General features: G+C 36.4%; 1 protein-coding gene across 1 annotated transcript in view; it reads left to right on the forward strand.

The window, feature by feature from the left end:
* The first annotated feature begins 558 nt into the window (after positions 1–558).
* Positions 559–13045, forward strand: part of LOC120633984 — a 30700-nt gene continuing 18213 nt past the window's right edge. Inside the window, exons 1-9 of the mRNA XM_039904422.1 lie at positions 559–747; positions 2591–2631; positions 3331–3414; positions 6030–6185; positions 6991–7081; positions 8813–9005; positions 9397–9597; positions 11111–11330; positions 12027–12246. Of these exons, the coding sequence (XP_039760356.1) occupies positions 6033–6185; positions 6991–7081; positions 8813–9005; positions 9397–9597; positions 11111–11330; positions 12027–12246 (1078 nt within the window). The 5' untranslated portion in view covers positions 559–747; positions 2591–2631; positions 3331–3414; positions 6030–6032. The remainder of the gene's footprint in view (positions 748–2590; positions 2632–3330; positions 3415–6029; positions 6186–6990; positions 7082–8812; positions 9006–9396; positions 9598–11110; positions 11331–12026; positions 12247–13045) is intronic.

Raw genomic sequence — 13045 nt, forward strand, 5'->3', positions numbered from 1 at the left:
TTTTGCGTGAGAGCGTAACAAACAAACTTACATTCACATTTATAATATTAGTAGGGATAGGGATAGGGATAGGGATAGAGATAGGGATAGGGATTATATTAAAGTTGGACTTATTTATTTGACGATCTTTTAATAGTGACTAAATAATTACTCTGTCATGCATGAAATTGTATCCAGTAAGTGACAAATATTTTACCTTTAATCCTGAGACTGAAATCTTAATAAATAGGTTAGCCCGCTATCATCTTAGTAATTAAGCGGTGACAGCCCAGTAGGTACTACAGTAGCTACAGTAGGTACTCAGAGTAGGACTTCGACTTCACTTTCGGCCGACTTCGAATCCTAGCTCGCACCTTTAACTTTTCTTAGTAACGCTATAACATAGCATTTTAATAATAAAAATATCACTTGCCTCAACGGTGAAGGAAAACATCGTGATTCCTGAAACCTGACGCCTTTGAAAACATCGTTTTCAAAGGCGTCAGGTTTCCACCAATCTGCACTCGCACAAAAAAACCGCTATTCACTGAATTTTATCCGCCACACACGCGGGTACACACATAAAAATAATATTCAACTTCGGTGTCATTAAATGTCTTTCTGAATATTAGGCTTTTCGTGATGTGAAGTGAAGTTGTGACTTGTGAGCTGTGTAATATTTATTGTTTCAACTTCTTCTTTTGGCAGTAAGTGTAAACAAAGATATTTCGTGCTTATATTATAGATGTATTGTGTGCCAAATTAAAGGTAAGGAAAAAATTAATTTTTCTGCCTTTATAAAACGGGCGTAACTATCATATAAAACCTCGAAGTAAAAGTCCATTTGAATAACAAAAGTTTTTGGTTTTGACTTTTGGTTGAAAAATATCACAAAGAGAAACTCGTATTGATAACCTCTTCCGCTTCTCCTCCTCTTTTGGAAGTCGCAAGATAAATATTGAAGTATAAATAGCTTATCATATTTAGGGTACCTTAACGAAATTATTTTTTATAATAATTCGATTGTCGGTCTGCCTCTTATTTAAATTAATACGACGACTCACGGTTTTATTCATATTCATTTGGAGTGAAGTAGCGCTAATAGGTATTTTTCTTTTTTTTTTACTATAACTTACCATATATAAAGTGAAGATGCAGTTTAAGACGTCAACTTGTTTGAGGTGTGGCGATTATATGAAACCCACACGGTTTTTAGGCGACAACGTAACGAAATGCTAAATCGCTGGCGGCATGATCGCATCAGACTAAGACTTATAGTTTGAGCGTAACATTATGGCAACTAGGTAAACCAATAGAACTTTATGAATCTCGAAAACTACTTTTAGCCGCTTAATATACACATCATCTTCATCATCATAATATCAACCCATAACAGGCCCACTACAGCACGACTAGCATGGGCAGGTGACAATTAAGTCCCCGGGAAAAGGATAAAAAATTATCTTCTCCCACAGCTTTACCAACTCTCAGAGCACTGGCGCACAAGTCGAATATATATATTATTACACATATATCCAAATAATATATGTGTAATAATAAACGGAGGTAAAATTCTCCTTTTCCATATTCCCGTGCTTTAGCAGGTTTAATTATATGCCTTGTTAGAGGATATAATACGGGGATTTAGTTTTTATCCCTGCTAGCCCTGCTGGGCACCGCAGGGTGAAAACGTATTTTAAAGTTAGTTTGTCAGCCAACTAATGACAGGCCTAAGAAGGTGGCGTGCCGTGGAGCGCACGCCTCTCTGGAGGATTTGGCAGCGATCAGGCCATTTATGATAGGACCCACCATGCACTGGGGGGTCAAAACCTTGGCGAGAGTGCGGTGAATACGCAAGTGAACCACGTGCTCTCACTTATAGGTCTATCGAGGAACACACAGAGTTTTTAGTGGGTGCAAGTCCCACTACGTTTCCCCCAACGGAGTGCTATGCGTCAGGCATTTTCTCTGTATAAAAAAAAGGGTGAAAATGTATCTTGCGACAGGCGTAAATCTTGCAATCACTGCTGTCAAACGTCACTTTTGTTTATTTTTTGTATGGCAAAGTGGCGTTTGACAGCAGTAATTGCAAGAGCCTGTCGCGAGATACTTAATCACCCTGCGGGTCTCCTCCCACAATGAGAAGGCCCGTAGTCCACTATGAACTCTCAGGCACGCAGGTTTCCTCACGATGTTTTCCTTCACCGTTGAAGTAAGTGATGTTTTAAATGCTTAAAACGCACATAACTTAGATAAGTTAGATATGCGTGCTGGGATAACAACTCGGTCCACTGGTAGTGAAACCGAAGTCCTAACCACTGAGCTATCACCGCTATAATATACACATTATGACACCATATGCGGAAACTTATCCTAAGTGTATATTGTAAAATATATGTAATAAATAGAATAATAAAAATAAATAGAATATTTGACAGTATTCATAGACGCTGTCGGAGGTATACTCACTCGTCACTTCTCATAATTTGGTTGGTTATATTGGTTGGGTACCCGGCAGATGCCTTCAACTGCTTTTGTGAACACTGTCAACTAAGACTATTCAAAACCAAAATAAAATACTCAAATAAAAATGTTGCTTCTATCTTTTCAGGTCTTCAATGAACCCACCTTCTCTCACAGTCGGGTAAAAAGGTTATTTTAATAAACCATTATTTCATTCATATGTTCTATACAAAATTGTTGTGAAGTATCACACCTACCACTGGTCCCGTAGTGTACCCGAATTCTTATACCTAATATTGAACCAAATTTTTTAATTTTTATTCGTGTTTTTATAGTCGCTATAAGACTGATGTGAAAGGCATATACTAATTTTGCCATCGACGGTAGGAGAGCGGTAGCTTAATTGGAGAAAGCGCTCAGGCCGCGATTGCCAGAGAGTCGCAGGTTGAAATCCTGTCGGTTCCGAAAATTTTTATATGCATTTTAATTTTATAAAATTGAACCATATAATTATTTTAAGGAACCTTGTATACGCGAGTTTGTATCGCACTTGGCTCTTAAATGTTTGTTTGTTCGGTTATCATACAATAATATAACCCACACAGTCCACACACTCTACGTTAGTTATAATTGAAGTATTGTGTTAAATAATAAACTCCTTTGTGATATTAATATAGGCTTAATGCTAGGTATACAGAGGTCGTTAAAAATATTATTTTTTTTAACAGCAGAATAATATATAAAGTTTTTTTCTGCCAGTGTTAAGTAAACAAAGACTTGAAAATAGCTAGTGAGTGTAACCAACAATACAAATAATTGTGATAAAGTTAAAGTCTCGTTTACAGAACATTTTGATGTGTTACTAATAAACTAACTTCTTAATTACAGTGAAATAATGGTCATAACTAAATTCATTAACTTCACAATATTGACGTATTGAGAAATTCCTATATCGAAGAAAAAGGTCTAAAGGTATTTATTATATTATTTTTATGTATTTATTCTGTATTAGTATGTAGAATCTTGTTTTATTAAGTATATTGCGTATTTTTAGTAGTTATAATTTAGTATATTGTACTTTTTTTTGACTTATACCACAATAAAATCATCTTACTCACATCCTGTGGTAGCTCGAAGAGATCTCTTATAGAGATAAGCTTTCCTTTGTACACTTTTTCATATTTACACATTCACAATTTATGGTACATAACTACTACACTAGCTGACCCGTGCAACTTTGTTTGCAGCAAATCGGCTATTACCGGAAAACACGAATAATATGAAATTTTCTAAAATTGAATCATAGCTAGATCGATTTATTGCCCCCGAAACTTTCATGGAAATCATTGGAGCCGATTCCGAGATTCCAATTATATATATGTAAGAATTGCTCGTTTAAAGATATAAGATAAGGTTCCAAACCCACAGATCCACAAGAACAGAATACAGTTTCAACCTCGTCGTCCCATGGGTACGTTTACGTTTACTACCTACCTCGTGTACCTCGTACGAGGTGACAAAGACAATATAACAGCAGCGTTGTCAGTGCTAATCTCTCTCTACCATCCACTGCGATGACCTAGCGTGATGATTATGAGCAAAACCTCCCGTCACAAGAGGCCTCTAGTCCAGCAGTGCACTGTTATAACATGATGATACATATTTTTTACTCCAGTATCTCCAGTGTAGAAAACATTAGATAAAAATTAGATAAGTACGTAAATTGACTATGTGTGTATGTGTGTGCTAATACTCTACCATCTACTGCGATGACTAAGCGTGATGATCATGAGCAAAACCTCCCGTTAAAAGAGGCCAGCAGTACACTGTTATAACATGATGATACATATTTTTTACTTTTTACTCCAGTGTCTCCAGTGTAGAAAACATTAGATAAAAATTAGATAAGTACGAATATTGACTATGTGTGTATGTGTGTGCTAATCCTCTACCATCTACTGCGACGACTAAGCGTGATGATTATGAGCAAAACCTCCCGTTACAAGAGGCCAGTAGTACACTGTTATAACATGATGATACATATTTTTTACTTTTTACCCCAGTGTCTCTAGTGTAGAAAACATAAGGTAAAAATTAGATACGTACGTAAATTGACTATGTGTGTATGTGTGTGCTATTACTCTACCATCTACTGCGATGACTAAGCGTGATGATTATGAGCAAAACCTCCCGTTACAAAAGGCCAGTAGTACACTGTTATAACACGATGATACATATCTTTTTACTTTTTACTCCATTGTCTCCAGTGTAGAAAACATTAGGTAAAAATTAGATACGTACGTAAATTGACTATGTGTGTATGTGTGTGCTAATACTCTACCATCTACTGCGATGACTAAGCGTGATGATTATGAGCAAAACCTCCCGTTAAAAGAGGCCTCTAGTCCATCAGTACACTGTTATAACATTATGATATATATTTTTTACTTTTTACTCCAGTGTCTCCAGTGTAGAAAACATTAGATAAAAATTAGATAAGTACGTATATTGACTATGTGTGTATGTGTGTGCTAATACTCTACCATCTACTGCGATGACTAAGCGTGATGATTATGAGCAAAACCTCCCGTTACAAGAGGCCAGTAGTACACTTTTATAACATGATGATACATATTTTTTACTTTTTACTCCAGTGTCTCCAGTGTAGAAAACATTAGGTAAAAATTAGATAAGTACGTCAATTGACTATGTGTGTATGTGTGTGCTTATACTCTACCATCTACTGCAATGACTAAGCGTGATGATTATGAGCAAAACCTCCCGTTAAAAGAGGCCTCTAGTCCAGCAGTACACTGTTATAACAAGATGATACATATTTTAACTTTTTACTCCAGTGTCTCCAGTGTAAAAAACATTAGGTAAAAATTAGATACGTACGTAAATTGACTGTGTGTGTATATGTGTATTAGGATTATCATCATCATTACTACTTTACCGGCCGACTAGAGAGCACATATCTCCTCTCGGAATGAGAAACGTTCTTTGTCTTTCCTAACGTTAAAGGTTGTCTGAAAGAGATCGCTTTAGCGATAAGACCGCCTTTTCACTCCCCATTTTCTCTTCTGTTTGTTATGTACTATATGTGTTTACTTTATATAAAATGTGTGTGTGTGAATTTTTAAACAAACCAAAAAAAGGTTTAGATCGTTGTCCACCAAGCTGAATTGGTAGACTTCCACGCCTTTGAGAACAATAACAGTAGAACTTGCAGATATAGAGGTTTCCTCGAGATGTTTTACTTCGCCGTTAAAGCAAGTGATATTTTAATTGCATTTATTAAAACGCACATAAATTGGAAAAGTTAGAGGTGCGTGCCGGGGATCAAACTGGGTCTCCCCTGAATGAGTGGCTGAAGCTCTAACCACTAGGCTATCACCGCTTTATTAATTTTATTAAAATAATATTATATGTAAATAGCCTCCTGACACAGGTATTTTGATGCTCACTAGGAGGTCTCAAAATGTATTATTTATAATGTAAGAAACGAAATAAACGATTTTTATTTTATTTTTGTAAATTGGTAATATAATAAAATATGAAACCTAAATTACATTTTGCTATTACAGAAAATGTTGAAGAAAGTGCAGTGCTGGGTCTTGCTTTTAGCTTCACTCAGTGAAATAAATGCGTTTAAATATCTGGTTGTGAGTCCAATACCTACCAAAAGCCATGCAATTTTGGGTGATGCACTGGTCGAGCATATAGCTAATGCTGGACACGAGGTAAATGCGTACCTTAATCACAGAATTAAGAACATACAGAATACGACTAATATTGAAGCATCAAAACCAGTCCACTTTATTAGTCTTTCTCGAAGGCGGTTAGTTTTTAGAAGGCTTTCTCTTCATTCATTTAGTACTTGACGGTAATTATTTAACCTCTAATGTTCTAAACCATAAAATGAAAAAAATGGGATAATTTTGTGTGCTTGCAACATTCCGCGGGTGTGAGAGAGACGTGCTCCAGACGTATTCTCTGTTTTGGACACAATGCACTTCATGCAACGGCTGAATGAGGTATTCTGTTAGTTTTTAATCCTGTGACCTATATACAAAACATTAATATTACCTCTCAAATCAGGGGAACCGGTTTTTTTTCTGGCTAAAAGTAATCCTATCTCCTCGATAAGATTAAATCTATGTCTTTTTAAACATACAAAACTGTTTAATGGTTTATGTGTGAAAGATGTAACCTTTTACAAATATATATTCGAATATATGAATGGAGTTAAGGGTTTAAAATTGAAATACTTTTAATAATATAGGCGTCCTTACCGCTTGAAAGCTATCTGCGCCAGGTAGCTGCTGTTGGCTTCTTTTCGTTGGTTTGGAGTCTTCCAGTTCGAAGCTAAAAGACCCCAAACCCAAATAAAGCCCGCCAACCTGCATTGCAGGAGCATGATGGGTGAATGCTCTAAAACCTGCTCTAAATCTATAATATGATGGAGAATGCCTGTATATTGGGACATCAATAGGCTGATGATATTTTAACAATTAATTTATTTCATTCACGATTTTCGTTTTACAGGTAACCTATATAACGTCGTATGTACCAGAAAATGTATCACCTAAAGTAACCGTTGTATATACTGGTGAAAATATAAAGTGCTTTCCGTCAGGTATGACAAATAAACGTACAAATTTTATGTTTTAAAAATAAATAAATAATAAATAAATAAATAAATAAATATACTACGACAATACACACATCGCCATCTAGCCCCAAAATAAGCGAAGCTTGTGTTATGGGTACAACGATGACTGATGAATATTTTTATGAATAATATACATAAAATACTTATAATATACAGATAAACACCCAGATACTGAAAAACATTCATGATCATCACACAAACATTTTCCAGTCGTGGGAATCGAACCCACGAATAAAGCAGCTTTTAACAGAGTTTTTTGTGACAAAGCTCGTCCGGGAATTAGTAATGCCGTGCAAAAACTGCTGAACGGGAAATTTGGGATGGGGACAGATAAAACCCTAAATTAACACAAAGGTTACTTGATACCCATGAAAAATCAATGGTTTTCGCGCTATTATTGGGAATCTAAATTTCACGTGGAAGTTTACTATGACACACTGTATCTAAAGTTATACTAAATTTGTCGAAATACGATTTTAACTAGCTTCGCCCGCGGTATTTCTTGTGATAATCAAGACTGTAAATTCAATAAAAAATCATTATGTATGGACTTTAGCACGGGTAACACCGTGGAGCGCAGCAGGTTAATATTAAATGGATACATTTATATAGGTGTTTCGATTCATCATCACTTTTAGAAAGCGGTGATAGCCGTAGTAGTGGTAAGGGATTTGGGATCCCTTCCCGGGGGACCGATTCGAATCCCCGGCAAACACATCACCTTTTTTTTTCTTCCACTACAATTATGCCCCTGACTGCAATCTCACCTGGTAATTTGTTATGACGCAATCTAAGATGTTAACAGGACAACCTGTTAGGTAAGTTATATTAAGCAACTTAGGTCTTTGTCGGTAAGGTGGTATCTAGCCACGGCGGAAGCCTCTCACCTTTGACGGCCGACTGGCGCAGTGGGCAGCGACCCTGCTTTCTGAGTCCAAGGCCGTGGGTTCGATTCCCACAACTGGAAAATGTTTGTGTGATGAGCATAAGTGTTTTTCAGTGTCTGGGTGTGTATATGTATTTTCTAAGTATTTATGTATATATAATTCATTAAAATATTCATCAGTCATCTTTAGTACCCATAACACAAGCTACGCTTACTTTGGGGCTAGGTGGCGATGTGTGTATTGTCGTAGTATATTTATTTATTTACCAGACAAAAACCGGCCTTTAGGTTATGTGCGTTTTTATTACAATTTAATATGATTTGACGACCTCCCTGGCGCAATGGTGAGCGCTGTGAATTTAGGTAAGACGACCCAGGTTCGATTCCCGGAAGGGGCGATTTGGGAATTTATTATTTCTGTATTTTCTCTACGGTCTCGCCGGCAACACGTGCCGCTAAGCGACTTAGTGTAGCGGTGCGATGTCGTGTAGAAACTGATAAGGGGATTTGACTACCATAATCCCTAACAGGTTAGCCCGCTGCCATCTTAAACTGCATCGTCACTTACCACCAGGTGAGATTACACGAGGCTAACCTGTAGTTAAATAATAAAAAAAATGATTTAACGGTGAAGGAAACATCGAGAGGAAACTTACACACCTGGGAGTTCTCCGTAATGTACTCAAAGGCGTGTGAAGTCTACCGATTCACATTTGGCCAGCGTGGTGAACTACGGTCTAGGCCTATCTCATTCTGAACGGAGACCAGTGGACTGGTCATGGTTTTACAATGATGCTGGTCTTTTTTAGATGACAACTTCAATGTTAAGACTTCTTTGGATGGGACATTGAATAGCAATTCTTTCTCAACGTACGCACCTATGATGATGAACATCAGCAGAGCAACAATATCAGACCCAAAAGTACAAACACTAATGGCTGATAGAAGTCAACAGTTTGACGCCGTCATTGCAGAGTGGATGTACAACGAAGTATATGCTGGGTAATCGCATTTTTTTGAAGTTATGCTTCTTTGAGCGCGTTAGGAAAAAATTATGATAATAAATTTTGTCCCAAATATCGGCATCCTGAAGTTAACTATAAGGTTTGACAGTACACTTTGAATTGTCAAAGTCTGCGGACTTATTCCGGTCCGGAATTGATTCAATTGTTAGATCGGACAGTTGTCCGATTATGAGATTATTAATATTCATTGAATTATATTATCACTGTCTCTCTACGATATTATGCATATTTAATACATATAGAACTTTATCCTGAATCAATCTATCTATTTAAGAAAACCGCATCAAAATTCTTTGCGTAATTTAAAGATTTAAGCGTAGGGACAGCGGGAAGCATTGTTTTATACTATGTAGCGAAATCATTTTCAGGTTTGCGGGAGTTTTTAACTGCCCGTTAATTTGGTTCTCATCAGTGGAACCCCATTGGATGGTATTGCAGTTAGTAGATGAAATTCCGAATCCAGCGTATTCGGCAGACTTCCTTTCCGTCGACAGCGTACCTCCCCTGACACTGAAACAGCGGGTCATTGAAATTTATACACAGATTACGGGCAGGCTTCTCCAAATATTGTGAGTAATAAATCATTTGTTACGTGCTACCAAACCAAAGTACCCTACGTTGGTTTGGAATAAGAACATGATGACTCTTGTAAGACTTTAATCGTCCAAGCAGTATTAAGTTCGAGAACACACCGTCGTCCGGAATGGTAGCCGAGGTCACTATATTTTTAAATTAACACATCACTTCGATGTTAATTCTCTTCGCTCTCGGAGCAGACTCACTCAGTCGCGTCGAACATCAATCATCATCGTCATTGAGTTTTTATACCGCTTCAGAGGTACTCGGAAATCGTATGAAAATTAAGCTTCATTTGTTATACTCCGCGAGAAGCAGGAGAATCTGTATGGTGTAATTTATAATTTCTTCAATCCTTATATTCCACACCAAACAGATCTTCGGCAATATACCCTCTATGCACGTTTCGCTCCGAAACCGGAGAATCCTCAAGAGATGTTGACAATTATTCATTGTATTTCACCATACAGATTTTCATATCACGGTTTTCCGCAAAGGAACGCCTGCTTCTATCCAATACCGGAAATCGTAAAGAAGTAAACAAAAGGAACGTTCTAGAAACGTTTCGAAGTATACCTTTTTCGAAGTATGTATACCTTCTTTGCAAAAAATGTTCCAGAATCGATTCTTTTTGGCAACGATTACGTCGCTCTAATAATGAGATTCTCCTGGTAACGTACGAGCATTTAAATTTCGCCTTCTTCCGGCGTATGGGAAATAAACGTTTTTAGAATTATTTATCATTTATTAGAAAATTCGTAATTTTAACTTGAATTTTTTTTTTTATTTGGAATCTTAATTTGGTATTTTAAATTTTATGAATTTGATTTTATTTATATTTATTTTTGTTTAAATTTTTTCACATTGGATTTGGCCTGAAATAAAATCATTTATTATTATAATTTATTTTTTTGACATTAACACGTTTTAAAGTACCTACGTTCACGGGTGATTATAAACTTTACGCCCCTAGTAAACTTTTCTTCTTGTGTAAACTGCCGGTCGGAAAATAAACTGTTTACTTTTCCCAAAACAAGCCATAAAATACTTCATTACTGACACAAATATGCGGGTGGATATTTGTGTCGGTGATACACAATATTTCTGGGTTCTTGGTAATAAATTATACTAAAGGTTTATATTTTTTTATAGTAATATGTGACGGATCAAGCAGATGGCTAACTTGTTAGTATGTGGAAAGCCATCGCCTATATAAAAGAGTAAAGAGAGGTTTGAAGATCTTGTAAAAAAAAAAACAAAAGAAGTAAAATATTAAAAGAAAAACTCACACCCAAATTTGAAAATTTTTGTTTAACGGTTATTTTATTCCCTCGATAAACAATGTACCTACTTTAAGTTTCAGTAAAAGAGATTGCTTGCTGCAATAAGGCCGCTTTTGCATGCCTACAATGTGTTTTACTGTAAACTTCTCACTGTCTCTTTTCCTTTGTTTTGCGTGCAATAAAGTGTTTAACTTCAATTTCAACCTTTCTTATTTAATTACAGTTGGCTCTCCAAACTTGAGCAAGATCTATACGATGAATTATTCGTACCACATATTCGTCATAGACAAAACTCTGTACCATCTTTCGACACGCTAAGATATAATGGTTCTTTGATTTTAAGCAACTCACATGTATCTATGGGCATTCCCCTTAAGCTACCAGCTAATGTAATTCCTATAGGAGGATATCATATCAAACCTAATATAAAACCATTACCTAAGGTATGTTAAAATCTTGTCTTAGTTAGAAACTCGTAGCGTTTTTTTCTCTTATATAGGTGAAGGGTTGTATGTCATAAAATTCGAATTCAAATTAAATTCAAAATCCTATCATCAGTGCCTATCACAGGCACTTATGAAGCGTTTATACATATAATATGTTTACATAATTGTAAGGGGATGGTGATAACTTCGTTTGCTAACTTAAACCTGAAGCAACAAACTTAACCGGGTAAAATAAAACGCTTCACGCTGCTTCCATGCAGGTTGGTGGGAATTAACTTTCAGGATTTACGTGCTCTCCAAGATACTGGTTTGGTTCTGACAAAAAGTACTAACAGAAAAACATAGTACCTAAAATTTCTTTGCCTGACACGGGAATCGAACGCAAGATTTCGTAATCCATATTTAAACATGCTAACCACAACATAAACGAGGTAGTTATCCAATTTTTTTATTGGTTCACTACATGTTAGCCCTTAAATAAAATCTCACCTGGTGGTTAGTGATGATGCAGGCTAAGATGGTAGCGGGCTGTTAGGGGTAAAGCGGATATTAAACCCATACCTCTTGTTGGTTTCTACGCGGCATCGTACCGAAACGCTAAATCGCTTGGCGGCACGTCTATGTTAACAGGGTAGTAACTAGCCACGGCCGAAGCTACCAAACAAATTAACACTACTGATCTATTTATTTCAGGACCTCCAAGAGTTAATGGATAATGCCAAACACGGCGTGATTTACTTTAGCATGGGCTCACATTTAAGAAGTAAAAAGTTCCCAGATGAAGTCAAAGGAGATTTGCTAAGAATGTTTAGCAAACTTAAGCAAACAGTTATATGGAAATTCGAAGAGGACTTGTCTAATAGACCCAGTAACGTTCATATACTAAAATGGGCACCTCAGCAAAGCATTTTAGGTAACAACGGATTTGTAATTTTACAAATATTTAGTTTTAGGTTTAACAAATATATTTATGTCTTCTTAAACTTATGTTACAGTAAATTTATAAAGTGGGTAAATAATTAAACTTTTGATATTCATGACATTGAGTTGGTGGGTATTTTGAAATAAATTTGACTGCATTATCGATGCACCTCAGTTCTACATGGACTTGAACGATGCAAAGATACCTCCCGGTGTCTTAGTCGTTCATCACTAAAGAGCTACAAAGTGAAGCTCATGTCGGTGCAGCCTTTTCCAACCTTCTCCTCTCGGAGTCGTCCTCGGTGTCCCTGGAACTCAGGGTAACGGCTCAGGCCGCATTACAAACCTTTGAATCATACATATAAACCTTCTAGAAAAATATCCGTTGCATTGTTTAAAAGATCTAAGCGTGCCAGGGGCAGGAGTTACTTTATTGTGTAATATAGAATAAAATATGGAAGTACGGATTCGTACTCTACGTAGATATAGATAAACATCAGGCAAAATACAGGACATAAGTGTCAACAAAAACGACAGTCAAAAATATGCTTATTCAGTGACGTGGAATCAGTCATAAAAACCCGGATCGGAAAGGATGTGGCTTTACTATTGTATCCAAAGGTGGAATCAATTTAAGGTACAGAATGGAAAAAAGAGACAGCCCTAGATAATATTGTTAAAAAATAAAAGGTAGTAGAACGTCAAGGCATTGCTCTTTTAGGGTTTTCAATTTAATTTTAAGTATTTTATAACGGAAAAGTGAAATAAACACTGCTTGAATTTATTGATCG

Source organism: Pararge aegeria, chromosome 22 (assembly GCF_905163445.1).
Source record: "Pararge aegeria chromosome 22, ilParAegt1.1, whole genome shotgun sequence".
Lineage (NCBI taxonomy): Eukaryota > Metazoa > Arthropoda > Insecta > Lepidoptera > Nymphalidae > Pararge > Pararge aegeria.